A 16,363-nucleotide genomic window follows, 5' to 3' on the forward strand; every position below is an offset into this window, starting at 1 on the left:
GGCAGCGACACGTGGTGTGCGAGCGGTGGAGGGGGCAGCGACACGTGGTGTGCGAGCGGTGGAGGGGGCAGCGACACGTGGTGTGCGAGCGGTGGAGGGGGCAGCGACACGTGGTGTGCGAGCGGTGGAGGGGGCAGCGACACGTGGTGTGCGAGCGGTGGAGGGGGGCAGCGACACGTTGTGTGCGAGCGGTGGAGGGGGCAGCGACACGTGGTGTGCGAGCGGTGGAGGGGGCAGCGACACGTGGTGTGCGAGCGGTGGAGGGGGCAGCGACACGTGGTGTGCGAGCGGTGGAGGGGGCAGCGACACGTGGTGTGCGAGCGGTGGAGGGGGCAGCGACACGTGGTGTGCGAGCGGTGGAGGGGGCAGCGACACGTGGTGTGCGAGCGGTGGAGGGGGCAGCGACATGTGGTGTGCGAGCGGTGGAGGGGGCAGCGACACGTGGTGTGCGAGCGGTGGAGGGGGCAGCGACACGTGGTGTGCGAGTGGTGGAGGGGGGCAGCGACACGTGGTGTGCGAGCGGTGGAGGGGGCAGCGACACGTGGTGTGCGAGCGGTGGAGGGGCATTACCTCCTGGATACACCTTTATTGGCCTCTTATCCTTTTAGGATGACATACACATAGAGGGCTATTGCCGGAGGCATAGTGAGACCACCCAGCATGGCCATCTCCTCTAGCCCGAGCCCTCTCCTGACTGACTCTCCCGTTTGTCTATGCGGTTTTAAAAGCACCACTCCATTATTATTTTTTCCCCATTTCAGTGCTGGAGTGGTGCGTTACATCCAAGTCCCCTGCCCCCTGTATTATACTCGCCCTCCGGCGTCTTCACCTTCCATCATCGCCGCTCAGGTCGGTTTCCTGTGATTTGTGACCTTCCGGCAGCTCTAATGTTTCATGGAGCGCACCAGAGATTGCAACTCTACGTGAACCTCATTCTTGCTCTCTTAGACTTGCACTGAGAGTTTGTGACATACCATATTTTTTTGGTTTATAAGACGCACCCAAAATTTAGAGAGAGAAAAAAAAAAAAAATGGGGTCAGTCTTCTAATCTGATGGTGTCTTACCAGGGAGGAGGCACCAGCGGTGGGCGAGCGGGGTCACAGGAGGCAGGGGCGGTGGTGGAGCAGGACAATACTACAGGGGGTGCGGCAGGTGTCCCAGTTGCTCACTGCAGGCGCTCTGAACTAAGCAACATTCAGAGACTGGCGGCGGTGCAGGCTTCCAAGAAATGTGTGCAGATTGAGCTATCGACTCAATAACAAGGCCAGATCTCATCTGTGCACGCGCCACCTCTGGGTGCAATTTTCCTTAAGTCTGCTGCTGGGAGATCAATGGGCCGGAGGTGGCGCGAACGCAGATGAGATCTTGAGCTGAGAGCTCCATCTCCGCATGCGCCAACTCCATGCACCATTATTTGAAGCCTCCAGCCCAGCAGCCAGCCGCCCGCAGCTCCAGCCCCAGCTGCTCCAGCCCCAGCCCCCGCCGCCCGCAGACCCAGCCCCAGCCGCCCGCAGCCCCAGCCGCCCGCAGCCCCAGCCGCCCACAGCCCCAGCCGCCCACAGCCCCAGCCGCCCACAGCCCCAGCCGCCCACAGCCCCAGCCCCAGCCGCCCACAGCCCCAGCCCCAGCCGCCCACAGCCCCAGCCGCCCACAGCCCCAGCCGCCCACAGCCCCAGCCGCCCACAGCCCCAGCCGCCCACAGCCCCAGCCGCCCACAGCCCCAGCCGCCCACAGCCCCAGCCGCCCACAGCCCCAGCCGCCCACAGCCCCAGCCGCCCACAGCCCCAGCCGCCCACAGCCCCAGCCGCCCACAGCCCCAGCCGCCCACAGCCCCAGCCCCAGCAGCCTGCAGCCGCCCACAGCCCCAGCCGCCCACAGCCGCCCACAGCCCCAGCCCCAGCAGCCTGCAGCCGCCCACAGCCCCAGCCGCCCACAGCCCCAGCCGCCCACAGCCCCAGCCGCCCACAGCCCCAGCAGCCTGCAGCCGCCCACAGCCCCAGCCGCCCACAGCCCCAGCCGCCCACAGCCCCAGCCGCCCACAGCCCCAGCCGCCCACAGCCCCAGCCGCCCACAGCCCCAGCCGCCCACAGCCCCAGCAGCCTGCAGCCGCCCACAGCCCCAGCCGCCCACAGCCCCAGCCGCCCACAGCCCCAGCCGCCCACAGCCCCAGCCGCCCCTGCCTCCTGTGACCATTCTCCACCACCTCCCGGTCATCTGCATTCGAATTATAAGACGCACACCTCATTTTCCTGACAAATTTTTGGGAGGAAAATGGTGTCTTATAATCATAACAATACAATAACTTTTGACTTCCAGACAGTCATGAAATGGCTCAGATAAAGGGTGAAGACCCTGGAGGGCACGTACAAGACTGACGTTAGGGACCTTAGACTAGAAGCACCACGCCAGTGCTGGGGGGAAAAAATAAATGGAGTGGTGCTTTAAAAACACGATAAAGGCACCAAGAAAACTGGCAAGTGTGGTAACTTCTCCTAAAAGGTGAGCACCACCATGTATTTGGATCCCATGAGGTTCTGCATGATGCACCTTTAGGGCATTCTCCTAATTCAGGCTTTTTCGGTCCTTACCATTCCTAAATGTCAGCATTTCTCTCAGCTCTTCATGGTCACACGGGTGGGTGAAGTCAAATACACTGTGCCCAGTGAGCTCAAACTGTGGAAAAGGAAAAATATATGACTCCATGAACCAAATAGTTGACAATACTCCTTTAAGCAGCGTTACCACTAGTCTACATGCCATAGATGACCCCGAGATGAATGTTCCCGCAATACAACGCCCGACGGGTCACCATATGGCGGCACAATCCTAAATTGGCGTGTATTAAAAGCGGATCCAAGACAGAATCCAAATAGTCTTATCATCCTGTGTACATGGTGGATGTGTGGTCTGCAGGACCCCTCCCCCCTGATATAGATGTGTGGTCTTACAGGACCCCTCCCCCCTGATATAGATGTGTGGTCTGCAGGACCCCTCCCCCCTGATATAGATGTGTGGTCTGCAGGACCCCTCCCCCCTGATATAGATGTGTGGTCTGCAGGACCCCTCCCCCCTGATATAGATGTGTGGTCTGCAGGACGCCTCCCCCCTGATATAGATGTGTGGTCTGCAGGACCCCTCCCCCCTGATATAGATGTGTGGTCTGCAGGACGCCTCCCCCCTGATATAGATGTGTGGTCTGCAGGACCCCTCCCCCCTGATATAGATGTGTGGTCTGCAGGACCCCTCCCCCCTGATATAGATGTGTGGTCTGCAGGACCCCTCCCCCATGATATAGATGTGTGGTCTGCAGGACGCCTCCCCCCTGATATAGATGTGTGGTCTGCAGGACGCCTCCCCCCTGATATAGATGTGTGGTCTGCAGGACGCCTCCCCCCTGATATAGATGTGTGGTCTGCAGGACCCCTCCCCCCTGATATAGATGTGTGGTCTGCAGGACGCCTCCCCCCTGATATAGATGTGTGGTCTGCAGGACCCCTCCCCCCTGATATAGATGTGTGGTCTGCAGGACCCCTCCCCCTGATATAGATGTGTGGTCTGCAGGACCCCTCCCCCCTGATATAGATGTGTGGTCTGCAGGACCCCTCCCCCCTGATATAGATGTGTGGTCTGCAGGACCCCTCCCCCCTGATATACTCCACTGCTGTCACTACAGTGACTTTACCTTCATCCATCTCTACCAACACAAGCCAGGTAGAGGGTAACGTAGCCCTAAATCATGATCATGGCTCTCTGTACCTGTGTAAGTCCCATGCACTTGTTGACGTTTTCGGACAGGTAAATCATGTCTCCTTCTTCCGTCAGGACCAAAACGAACCCTTCCAAGGCCTTCAGATAAAAGCAGTTGAGCTGCTTCTCCATGTCAGACTCCTCATCCTCGTCCCCTGGAGAAGACAACGCATTGTTACTCCACGTGATTGAGTATCTGACCCCATACATTACATGTTCAACCATTTCGGAGCCATACTGGCCAGTAAAGCTGCATACAGGTTATTTACTGTCCACATATACGAGAGTGCTCGGCCCCAGCTGGGTGTCACATAATAGCGCCGAATAAGGGGCAAGCCGAGCCGAAAACGTTGGATGTGACCAGAAGTGTAACCCATAAAGGAGAGCGGGATAACACTCTTATGGAGCAGGCACCGCGGCCGTACAACGCAAGGCTAACAACCGGTGTAAGATCAATTGACTCTAATGACTGGGGTCTGTTTTGGGCGTCCATCAGTAAACGATGTAGCTAGAGGCGGAGCGTCGGTGCCAGATCCCACCACAGGCGCTCACCTGCATCGAGGAGTCGTCTGACGCGCAGGTAGCTGATGGTGAGCCGCATTATGGAGGCTTTATCCAGGTGAGAGCTGACATTGTGCGGCAGCGGCAGCTGGTGGGACAGCTCGTAGAAGACCTCCGACTCCTTACTCCGGCGACATCTGGCTGCATCTCTGGACTTCTCCTTCCGACGCTCTGAACTGATCCTGCAATTAGATGGCAGGTGTTAGGTATTCACACCGTGCGGGCAGACAACCGCAAGCAGCTGCGTATGCCCCAGTACAAGACACCCGCAAGCAGCTGCGTATGCACCAATATAAGACACCTACAAGCAGCTGCGTATGCCCCAGTACAAGACACCCGCAAGCAGCTGCGTATGCCCCAGTACAAGACACCCGCAAGCAGCTGCGTATGCTCCGGTACATGACACCCGCAAGCAGCTGCGTATGCTCCGGTACAAGACACCCGCAAGCAGCTGCGTATGCTCCGGTACAAGACACCCGCAAGCAGCTGCGTATGCCCCAGTACAAGACACCCGCAAGCAGCTGCGTATGCCCCAGTACAAGACACCCGCAAGCAGCTGCGTATGCCCCAGTACAAGACACCCGCAAGCAGCTGCGTATGCCCCAGTACAAGACACCCGCAAGCAGCTGCGTATGCTCCGGTACAAGACACGCGCAAGCAGCTGCGTATGCCCCAGTACAAGACACCCGCAAGCAGCTGCGTATGCCCCAATATAAGACACCTGCAAGCAGCTGCGTATGCCCCAGTACAAGACACCCGCAAGCAGCTGCGTATGCTCCGATAAAAGACACCCGCAAGCAGCTGCGTATGCTCTGGTACATGACACCCGCAAGCAGCTGCGTATGCTCCGGTACAAGACACCCGCAAGCAGCTGCGTATGCTCTGGTACATGACACCCGCAAGCAGCTGCGTAGGCTCCGGTACAAGACACCCGCAAGCAGCTGCGTAGGCTCCGCTAGAAGACACAAGGACGATTGTCTTAACCGAAACATTCATCTGAACCATCGGGGTTAAAAGAGGCACGTTACCCCCTTTCATACAGGGGGCTGGAGTTCTGAGCCCCGGGACGCTCAGGAGTCTGAATGGAAAGGAAAGTGAACAGGTAGGCGCACCACCGGGCGGAGGGAGAGCAGGTAGGCGCACCACCGGGCGGAGGGAGAGCAGGTAGGCGCACCACCGGGCGGAGGGAGAGCAGGTAGGCGCACCACCGGGCGGAGGGAGAGCAGGTAGGCGCACCACCGGGCGGAGGGAGAGCAGGTAGGCGCACCACCGGGCGGAGGGAGAGCAGGTAGGCGCACCACCGGGCGGAGGGAGAGCAGGTAGGCGCACCACCGGGCGGAGGGAGAGCAGGTAGGCGCACCACCGGGCGGAGGGAGAGCAGGTAGGCGCACCACCGGGCGGAGGGAGAGCAGGTAGGCGCACCACCGGGCGGAGGGAGAGCAGGTAGGCGCACCACCGGGCGGAGGGAGAGCAGGTAGGCGCACCACCGGGCGGAGGGAGAGCAGGTAGGCGCACCACCGGGCGGAGGGAGAGCAGGTTACATGCTGCAGCCTGACGTCTCCCTGAAGGCAGGCCAGACCACAGCCTATATGCACACGACATTCTGCTTCCAATTTTCACTTATTTGCTGCAGGAGGCCATAACCCCCTTCACTTCCTATTTCAGAAAATGAATAACAAATCTGAAGACACGACCTAGACCTGTGAGATTAGATTGCATCATTCCGACACTGTCTGCCCCTAGCATGAACGCTTCGTTATTTCCCCAGTAATTCCCATGAATAACAGCATATTCTGTGAAGCCACTGACGATCTCACTAGGAAATCACACGCTGTGATGTCAGAGGATGAGCTAGACATGGTCGCACACACATCCTCCCCTCCCTCTGGCATTGTTCGGACACGAAGCGCCGGCTTCCTGGAAATTCCTCCCAAGACAGCATGCCATTGAGGCTGCGGCGTTCTGCCGAGCGTTCATGGGGCAGGTTCTGACAGGTCCAGATGTGAGAAGTCACATTACAGGGGGACGCTCATACGCCTGTGCCCTGCATCCACAACACCTCCAGAAATTACACACTTTACAAGGCATCATCAATTACCAAGAGGATTTCATGAAAATTCACCATTAGGTGGCGCAAGTGTTGCAACTCCATGACACAACCTTGTAGGATGCAAAATGAGTGACTGCCTCCCAGGGGCTGCGAAACCGCCACAGCCCGGACTTCATCAACCGCTGCAGACTACAAGTCCCAGCATGGCAGCACAATGTACAGCTGGCAGCACCTGCTCTACAGATGCCAACGAGATGTCCTTATATTATTCCTTGAAGTCTACATAGAACTGATCTTCTAGGAACTAAAGATGGACAAACGGCTACAATCCCCAGCATCTGTAAATAACGTGAGAGCCGCTACCAAGGAGCTAGAAGGGGCCGACGGCATATCTAATAAGATACTGGTGCGGGGCCCATCACTGGGACCACCAGCTACCCCCAGAGCAATGGCTTGTGTCCCATGTTCTCCTATGGCCAAGAGACTACAAGCAGCAGGATTTACCCGGAGTGGCAGGACGTGCACCCCTCTTGCCCATCATAACATTGACAGTGGGTCAGGGAGGGCCCAGCACCAATCTGACCGTCCTCGCCAATGGAGAGGTCACCACTGACCGTCCTCGCCAATGGAGAGGTCACCACTGACCGTCCTCGCCAATGGAGAGGTCACCACTGACCGTCCTCGCCAATGGAGAGGTCACCACTGACCGTCCTCGCCAATGGAGAGGTCACCACTGACCGTCCTCGCCAATGGAGAGGTCACCACTGACCGTCCTCGCCAATGGAGAGGTCACCACTGACCGTCCTCGCCAATGGAGAGGTCACCACTGACCGTCCTCGCCAATGGAGAGGTCACCACTGACAGTCCTCGCCAATGGAGAGGTCACCACTGACAGTCCTCGCCAATGGAGAGGTCACCACTGACAACTGGAGGGGTCAACATTTATGGTTCTGGTTGTCGCCATTTACTGGAGATATCACGTGTCAATATATTCCATCACAAAGGTGTGAAATCCACTAATTGAGTGATGTCTTTCCCCTGAGAGAGACAATCAGGTAAAATCTGTTGGGGGCACAGCTGTGTGGACAGACCCCCATCTTCACTGGTGCCAGTATCCTGCTGGGCTTTGTATTTAATCAGATTGTAGGTGGTTTTACATACACCGGTTATAGGAGTTAAAAAGCTATGTCCATGCTAGATACATAGTGTGTGAGTTTAAGGGGTGCTTCACACACAGCGAGATCGCTCCTGAGATCGCTGCTGAGTCACGTTTTTTGTGACCTCATTAGCGATCCCGCTGTGTGTGACACTGAGCAGCGATCTGGCCCCTGCTGTGAGATCGCTGCTCGTTACACACAGCCCTGGTTCGTTTTTTTATTGTTGCTCTCCCGCTGATAAGCACAGATCGCTGTGTATGACAGCGAGAGAGCAACAATCCTGAATGTGCAGGGAGCAGGAGCCGGCGTCTGACAGCCTGCGGTAAGCTGTAACCAAGGTAAACATCGGGTAACCAAGGTGGTTACCCGATATTTACCTTCATTACCAGCCTCCGCAGCTCTCACGCTGCCAGTGCCGGCTCCTGCTCCCTGCACACGCTAAGTTAAGCGGTGTGCGCTGGTAACTAAGGTAAACATCGGGTAACTATACCCGATGTTTACCTTAGTTACCAGTGTCCGCAGCTTCCAGACGCCGGCAAGCGAGTCGCTGCTGGCTGGGGGCTGGTCACTGGTGAGATCTGCCTGTTTGACAGCTCACCAGCGACCATGTAGCGATGCAGCAGCGATCCTGACCAGCTCAGATCGCTGGTCGGATCGCTGTTGCATCGCTAAAGTGTGAAGGTACCCTTAGTGTTAGTGCTGTGAGTGCATTACTGACAGATCTAATCCACTGCAGTGATTGAGCACTGCAGTGGATTATATGGCTGTGCACCCATGCTGCATTTTTGCCGTGTGTTCTCTTGCAGATTTTAATCAATACTGCAAGGAAAACCACATCCCAACAAAGTCTATAAGAATCCTGACTTGCTGTGCACATGTTGCAGATTTTTTTTCCTTGCAGATTTTGGTGCAGAAAAATAATCAACAGCATGTCTATTCTTTCTGCGTTTTTTCCTGCATTTGATAATCCCCTGCAGTGCTTGATCACTAAAGTAGATTGTATCTGTCAGTACTGCGCTCGCTGCACTGACACTTCGCCTCACACACCATGCATCCGGCATGGTGTGTGAAACTCTCCATAGCTCAGTAACCTGGGATCGTCATAGTAACAACCCAGGGTTGCCATGGCAGTGATCAGGTCCCTGTGATCGCATTACAGGGACCTGATTGCCAGGGAGAGGTAAGCGATTGTTCTCCCTGCCTCCTGAATGCTGCGATCACAATTGATGCAGCATTTAGGGGGTTAAATTGTCACAGGCACCACTCCTGGTAGTGAGAGCTGGGTCTCAGCTTTAACATCAGCCAGAGATCTTGTGGCGATCGCAGGAGTACAGCCCAGGAACCCCCGCGATCGCCATGACACAAAAAACGATGAAAATCACATGAAAAAAAATGCAATGAAAAAGCACGTTTTTTTTCTGCTGCATTTTTCGTGCCAAAACATGCACTTTTGAGTGCAGAAAATCTGCAGCGAAATCTGCTACGTGGGCACATAGCCTATCAATGATCAGACGCAGGGAACCCCCCCCCCCACAAAGAATGGACATGCTGCAGATTGTTTTCTGCACCAAAATCTGCAATATGTGCACAGCAAGTCAGGATTCTCACACTTTGCTGGGATGTTTTCCCTTGCAATATTGATTAAAATCTTTTTTTAAAAAAAAAAAAAAAAAGCTTGAAAAAACGCGGTAAAAACGCAGCATGGGCACATAGCCTAACGGAACCTGCCATGCTGAGAATGGCCTCGGATCTGCGGCCGGATGTTATCAGAGAGACTGATCTATATTTCAGATGGAAAAGTTTTAGTATAACTTGTCATTTCTTCATTGAAATTCCTGGTATTTGTACACGAGTCAAGTGGGCGGTCCTACTAGTGACTGACAGTTATCCGGATAGGACTGCCTGCAGAGACAGCTGTTAATCGCTAATAGGACCGCCCACTGGACTCGTGTACAAGTCCCCGGGATTTCAGTGAATAAAACAAGTTACAGTATACTGAATCCCTTTCCCCAAAACCCATATATCACTCTGCTCAGCCTCTCCTCTATACCATGCTGACCTCAGATCAGGCTGCATATACAATACAGGGTCTTTTTAATGACTGGAGCGGTCTGTTTCTCCACTTGGATAGTTTGTGACCCCCATTATGGATCGGCGTGGTCTTAGCAGACGGCCACACAGCCTACATATGAGCACTATATACTTGCTGACGCACCCGTGAGCTGTGGTTTGGACTGAACGTTCTGGAAATGTTAACCGCATGCTTCTTCTATTGCACAGAGCTTTGTCAGATAAGTGGCACTGTACAATCAGATCTACAGAGATTACAATCACCGCTGAAGAACGCTAGATTTAGGGCCTCGAGAAAATAATAAAAAAGTGTCAGAGCAGAAACTGAACCTGAGGAGCGTTGTGCCAGGTCATCACAGCTCTTCTAATGCACAGTATCAGGTTCTTGTGTATTGTACCAGGTAAAGCCGGCGCTGGGCACTGGGGTGGCATGTGCTGCCCAGCACCAGGAGTAGTGGACGTCCACGCCCATACCACAGACAGATGAACTCTGCATGAAATAGTCAATATCTATTTGATCCGGCAGCAAAAAAAAAAAAAACAACTCTTCCAACATTTCAACCTTTGCAATGGGTGTTTTCCCAAGGACATGTGTATTAGGCTACTTTCACACTTGCGTTTTTTTCCTTCAGTCGCAATCCGCCGTTTTGGAAAACAGCGGAATCCTTTAACGGATTCCGCTGCTTCCCATAGACTTGTATGGACGACGAATTGTGACTGAAGGACCTGAGTTTCTTTCGCTGGTCGACGCTGCGTTGCTTCCGTCGGGTGGAAGGAAACAGCATGTAGCGTTTTTTGAGCGGCGAAATCCTTTATTTTTTTCACTGCGCATGCTCAATTTTTTTTTTTTTTTTTTTTTTTTAAAACAGACTTTGTTTTGTCTCAGCTGATGGCCTGGCAGCCGGCTATTGAGAGCGCTCAGCTGATGGCCTGGCAGCCGGCTATTGAGAGCGCTCAGCTGATCACCCGGTAGCCGGCTATTGAGAGCGCTCAGTTGATCGCCCGGCAGCCGGCTATTGAGAGCGCTCAGCTGATCGCCCGGCAGCCGGCTATTGAGAGCGCGCAACTGATCGCCCCGGCAGCCGTCTTTTGAGAGCGCTCAGCTGATCGCCCGGCAGCCGGCTATTGAGAGCGCTCAACTAATCGCCCCGGCAGCCGGCTATTGAGAGCGCTCAGCTGATCGCCCCGGCAGCCGGCTATTGAGAGCGCTCAGCTGATCGCCCCGGCAGCCGGCTATTGAGAGCGCTCAGCTGATCGTCCCGGCAGCCGGCTATTGAGAGCGCTCAGCTGATCGCCCGGCAGACGGCTTTTGAGAGCGCTCAGCTGCCTGGCAGCCGGCTTTTGACAGCGCTCAGCTGCCTGACAGCCAGGTGATCAGCTGATCGTTCACAATAGTCTGCCGCTGGTAAAACTGTAAAAAAAAATAAAATAGCAGATTCCGTTGTTTTGTACGATTCGTTGCATCCGTCACACAACACCATGCAACGGATGCCGTTCAACGCAAGTGTGAAAGTAGCCTTATGATGGAGCTGGACTGGCTGTATTGCTGGGATGTTGCCGGAACAAATGGATAAATAATTCAAGCAGAATTCATTGCCATCGTTTATTTTTGTGCTGAAATGTCCGAGTACACGTGGCACTATGGTCCCTTCCTCAGGCACAAGGTTATCAGAGCAGAATTGCCTTGAACACTATACCCTACACACTTTGGAGGTAGATCAGTTTGCTGCGGGGGTTCAGCAGCTCAGACCGGTCTCTGTCCAGAAAATCTGCCCCCGTCAGCCTTATACACAGTAATGGTCAGTGTGCTTTTCTCATATGGAGCTATAGGTGCTCAGGCACATTCACTTATCTACCTGCAATACCCAAGACTGCCCACAGACCGGTGTGGCGCTGTAGGATCATAACCCCCCTGAAACGTAAAACCTGCAGAGCAAAAAACAACTTGCTGGCTCCGAGAAAGCACAATATAAGGAAGGTTTCACATCAGACCTCAGCCTGGATAGAACTGCTAATCTGCTAGGCCAAGCCTCATATCGCTTTTACCAGGTAGATAATGGAGTCTCCTGATCTAGGCCATGTTTATAGGTTATGCAACCGCATGGTCAATGAGTAACCACAGTCCATCATCATCATCATCACCATGGTGCAACACGGCGGCTGAGGGACACCGGGCCTACTTTTACTGTTCCTGCACTTGGCATTAGGAGGCACGCTGCTTCTTGATAAATGTACAGCAATGGTGGGCATTACCCCAAAGTCACATTTTGTTTTAAAGGGGTCCTCCACTTTGGAGGACATTTTTTTTTCCCTTAGCCAGCTCCACTTGCATAAAAAAAATAAAATATATATAAAAAAAAAGAAAAAAAAAAAAAAAAAAAAAAAGTGCACCATTTTGACTTGATTGCAGAATGAGGTAACTAAGAAACTGACAGTGAGCTCATCCTGATGGTTCAGTGTCTTTTTCAAGCTCCACTATATCAATTTATGGCCTCAAAGTTCAATCCACATGGAAACAATGGGCCCATAAGAATAGCCAAACAGTGCAAAAATGTATAATGAAACTAAACTGGTAATTTCAATTGTTTGGGGGGGGGGGGCAAATACATGCTGAAAAAAAAAAAAAAACAACAAAAAAAAAAAGCCTTGAGTTCCTTGAGATGGACAAGCGCCTAATGGAAAAGGAATCCCCAACTTGATACTGCTCAATACACAGTGTGTGCGGCACACATCTAGGCCCTGGCTGCAGAGACCCCCGGGCTCCTGGCTGTTTATTAAGGGGGGGCACACATTAAAGGGGCCATTCCAGTGGCTTATACATGGCCACACCAGACCGGTCAGAGCTGTGATACGGCTGTGTACATGTTGGAGACTGGTGTATGAACCTGGGACCTTTGTACACCGCAGACACAAAGAAAGCAGATCACACCCATGGCCTGTAGAGGAAATCCATTCCCTCGCACACAGCGCAGAACAACATTCCTACTTAATTCCCCTGTGTGTAACCAGTTCAGCAGTTTGTCAATATCAGACCATAGGGTCCGACTCCGGGCACCTCACGGTCAGGGAGCTCCGAGGAGGGACAAGTCCTGGTAATGTTTTACCAGTCTCAGCGCCGTACATTTTATAGTGGTTGTGTTTGGAACTGCAGCTCAGTCCCATTGAAGTTATTGGTACTGAGCTGCAATACCAGGCACCACCACTACCAAACATAGGCGCTGTGCTTAGTAAGTAATGATGGGGACAGGGCGTCCTCTGGAGAACTACGACCCCTCCAGTGAGACTAGGTGGATAAAGGGGTGGTCTGGTGAGAACAAAGTGAGTCCAGCAGTCTCTGAGCTGAGCGTATTAACTGCCGGAGCTTGCTGGAGGTTGTAGTCCGCCCACAGCTGGGACATTTGAGTTTATATATAACTGCACTAGGAGGTTGTAAATAATCACAGACAGATTAGTCACGGTGACAGGCAGCAGGGGGTATAATGTCTTGCAGACGCTCACAGATCCACAGCGCTCTGTGTCTTGGAGCTGTACAGACACGTTCCCTTGTCCCAGTACCAGAATCAGGACAAACCAGTAGCACTGGAGGCAGGACGGGCACAACGAGTGATCACTGAATGAATGTCAAGTATTCCAAAACCAGTGACGGGGGGGGGGGGGGATAAACACATTTCTTCACCCCATTAAAGGTACACTCGAGGGGGCTCCTCTGGCCGGACCCTCAGTGAGCGCTTACAAGGGACGTCTTTCGCTCTAGGGGACACTTATACTAGTATTCTAGCTGCGGTCTGTTTTTTGTTTTTAATTCAAAAACTCATTGATTCAAAAATTAATCAAAATTCTGCCACAATGTACTGCGGTCCACGCCTGGAGCCATCACCTGTTAATGAATTTGGCGCATCTTACTTAAAATTGGTATCCAAAACTCCTGCAGCGTCTCCAGACTGGCCTCCCCTCAAGCACATCTGGGATATCACAGGTCAGCCATGACAGAGGGAGCTGCCAGCAGTGGATCTTGATGATTTACCCATTTAATGAATGAGGCACATATTCCAGCGGTCTGTTCAACAAGACTGCAAAGCAGTGCAACGCCGTTGGTAGTGAATCGGGCCCTCAATGTCTACCCTTCAACCCTTTCTGATCATCTCCGAGAGCGCAACATAACCAAAGCCTTTCAACCTTTCACTTAGCTTCTGCCGATATCCCTGCTGCTGCGCTCAAGCTTACTGGTTTTTGGAGTACGCAAAGGGCGATTTCCCAATACATGGAGGACTCCTTCCCTAGAGCTGGACAGGAATATGTCCACAGGAGGGCTTAGGTCACAGGCTCAGACGTCACCAAAGACAAAGGCCGGGTGGAGAGGTGCGGGCTCTGATGGTTTGGTGAAAAAAGGAGATGAGAAACAAACAAGGCAGCGACAACAAGCATGAAAAAAGTGAGGCTAAAACCCAGACAATTGTCACTAAACTATGCAGGGGCATTGCTACTCTATCGACTATTTTTGGAAAAGCAGAATTTGAGTCAAGAAAGTTTCTTGCGTATATCGGACACTTGTGTCAGCTGAGGCAGGATTAGGCCGGGTTCACATCTCCGGCTTTTCGCCAGTTTGACGGATGCGATGCACGTCAGTGCAGTGGCAGCGCCGCAACTTCCGGGTCACATGCTCCGGTCACATGACAGCATGTGACCGGCGCTTGTTGCGCTGCCAGTGTACTGTATACACTGTACTGGCGTGCGCCGCATCCGTCAAACCGGCAAAAAGCCAGAGATGTGTACCCGGCCTTAGAAACACAGTATGGACTGAGGGGGACTTCATTATTTTTTTTTCTTGCTTTTTCCTTCATTTTTTGGCTTTTTTTTTGTTAAATTCACACATTGTGCCCCCTTTACGAGGTCCTAAAAGACCCATGGGGGCATTTTAATTAAAAACAACACTTCTTTAATTTCCATATTCCCAAGTTACAGGGTTCTAGCATATTAGCCCCAGTTACAGGGAAAATTCAGCATCCTGCTTTCTATGGAGAGATCACCTGGGTCCACTACGACCCAGTAGCCCCAAATACTCAGCAATCACACGATTACGTGGATGGAAGCTCTGTTTCCGGTTGCTAAACTGTATACAAAAACACTGGTTCAGCTTTGTGTATACAGCGATCAGGAAGGCAGAGCTGGTAATAAACCGTCTCTGCCTTCTCTATGGTAGGTCTAGCTGTCTCTGACATCCAGCCACCCGCTAGGCTCTCCAAGGCAACAAAAAAGATTGGTCAAAAAAAAAAAAATGTAAATAGGACTAGTTAAATACCCGCATGTACCTGTCCAAGTAAGACATGCTGTCCGTCTGCCAACAGCAAGTTCTACCAGTCCAGAGGAATGACTCCATGATTGATGGTCTGCCATACATGAGCGAGATAGCCGTCACTCACTGATTAGCGGTCCGCTCTGGATTCTTTACCAATAAAATACAAGGTATACCGAATCTATGTGATACATTAATCTGTTCTGTGCCTCCTGCTCTATAATATCCTATGTTCAATGTGACAGTTTCTGTAGCTTCAGGTGCCCGTACAAATCTCAGATTGTGGCTCATCTTTCGGCCTCACTTGCTCTGCATGTATAATTACCCTGCACATCGCCTGGGGGTATGCTCCGTTACAATTATATGTACTGAACGGCAGACATGAGATAATTACATGACACAGCTGACGTGTGAACCGTAAGGCAAAATTACATCATAAGAGTATGGGTGGCTCAGTGGTTAGCACTGCAGTCTTGCAGCGCTGGGGTCCTGGGTTCAAATCCCACCAAGGATACCATCTGCAAGGAGTTTGTATGTTCTCCCCGTGTTTGCGTGGGTTTCCTCCAGTTTCCTCCCGCACTCCAAAGACATACAGATCGGGATTCTAGATTGTGAGCCCCAATGGGGACAGTGTTGCCAATGTATGTAAAGCGATGTGGAATTAATAGCGCTATATAAATGAATACAATTATTATTAATTATTATAAGAGCTGCTTACATGGAGCAATGTCAGGTCTAATCAGTTAGAGAAAACAGACCTGGCTGCCCCCCCCCGTGGAAGGTTTCCCTATGAGCCACCGAGTTACGCAAGTCAGAAAATGATCCAGTAATGAATAAAATAAAGGGGCTATGTCCGGAGATCTGACAGTGGCGTTCTCATGCACTCCATTGTGCCCGCGCTTCCTTCTAGCTAAATTAATGATTTTTCAATTAGATCTCCCCCAATGTTGTGGTGTGGAATGGAAACAGGACTTCAGGCTATGGGGGCAGGGAGCGTCACCAGTGACCATTATAATGTACGGAAGCGGTTTCCTATAGTGCAGCAAAAGGCTTGTCGTATGAAGGTCATATAGGGCCATATTGATGGCGGAGAGACCCTAGAAGCCATAGAATCACTTCCATACCGGCAGACTAGTACCGTCCCCTGTATTACATGGACGACCATTCATGTACGATCTCCACCACATAATACTGGAAATTCTTCAGTGTCAGCCCTGCGCACTTCATCAGACAACTACCAAACACTGGGAGGCGCTACATCTGAGATCCGCAATGATCCCACTACTTGAAAAGGTGGAAATAAAACTACACAACTTAGTGATAAACACAAAAAACTTATCGCAGAAAAATACGCCTTGTCGTGGCTGGTGGGCTCTCATGAATTGGGCCCGCGGATTCAGAAGGACGACATAGGCAGCGCCGTCAACGGAGGACGAAGACGCCCATTTGAGCCGCAGCAACCGGTTTAGGCGAGTATTATAAAG

At 52.6% G+C, this 16,363-nt stretch overlaps 1 protein-coding gene across 1 annotated transcript in view; it reads right to left on the bottom strand.

Annotated features, from left to right (window-relative positions):
• Positions 1 to 16,363, bottom strand: part of HIF1A (hypoxia inducible factor 1 subunit alpha) — a 47,964-nt gene that overhangs the window by 26,321 nt on the left and 5,280 nt on the right. The window contains exons 2-4 of the mRNA XM_075330803.1: positions 4,301 to 4,491; positions 3,758 to 3,903; positions 2,590 to 2,674 (exon numbers count right to left, since the gene is read on the bottom strand). Coding sequence (XP_075186918.1) covers positions 2,590 to 2,674; positions 3,758 to 3,903; positions 4,301 to 4,491 — 422 coding nt within the window. The remainder of the gene's footprint in view (positions 1 to 2,589; positions 2,675 to 3,757; positions 3,904 to 4,300; positions 4,492 to 16,363) is intronic.

This window comes from Anomaloglossus baeobatrachus, chromosome 12, assembly GCF_048569485.1.
Source record: "Anomaloglossus baeobatrachus isolate aAnoBae1 chromosome 12, aAnoBae1.hap1, whole genome shotgun sequence".
In the NCBI taxonomy this organism is placed as follows: domain Eukaryota; kingdom Metazoa; phylum Chordata; class Amphibia; order Anura; family Aromobatidae; genus Anomaloglossus; species Anomaloglossus baeobatrachus.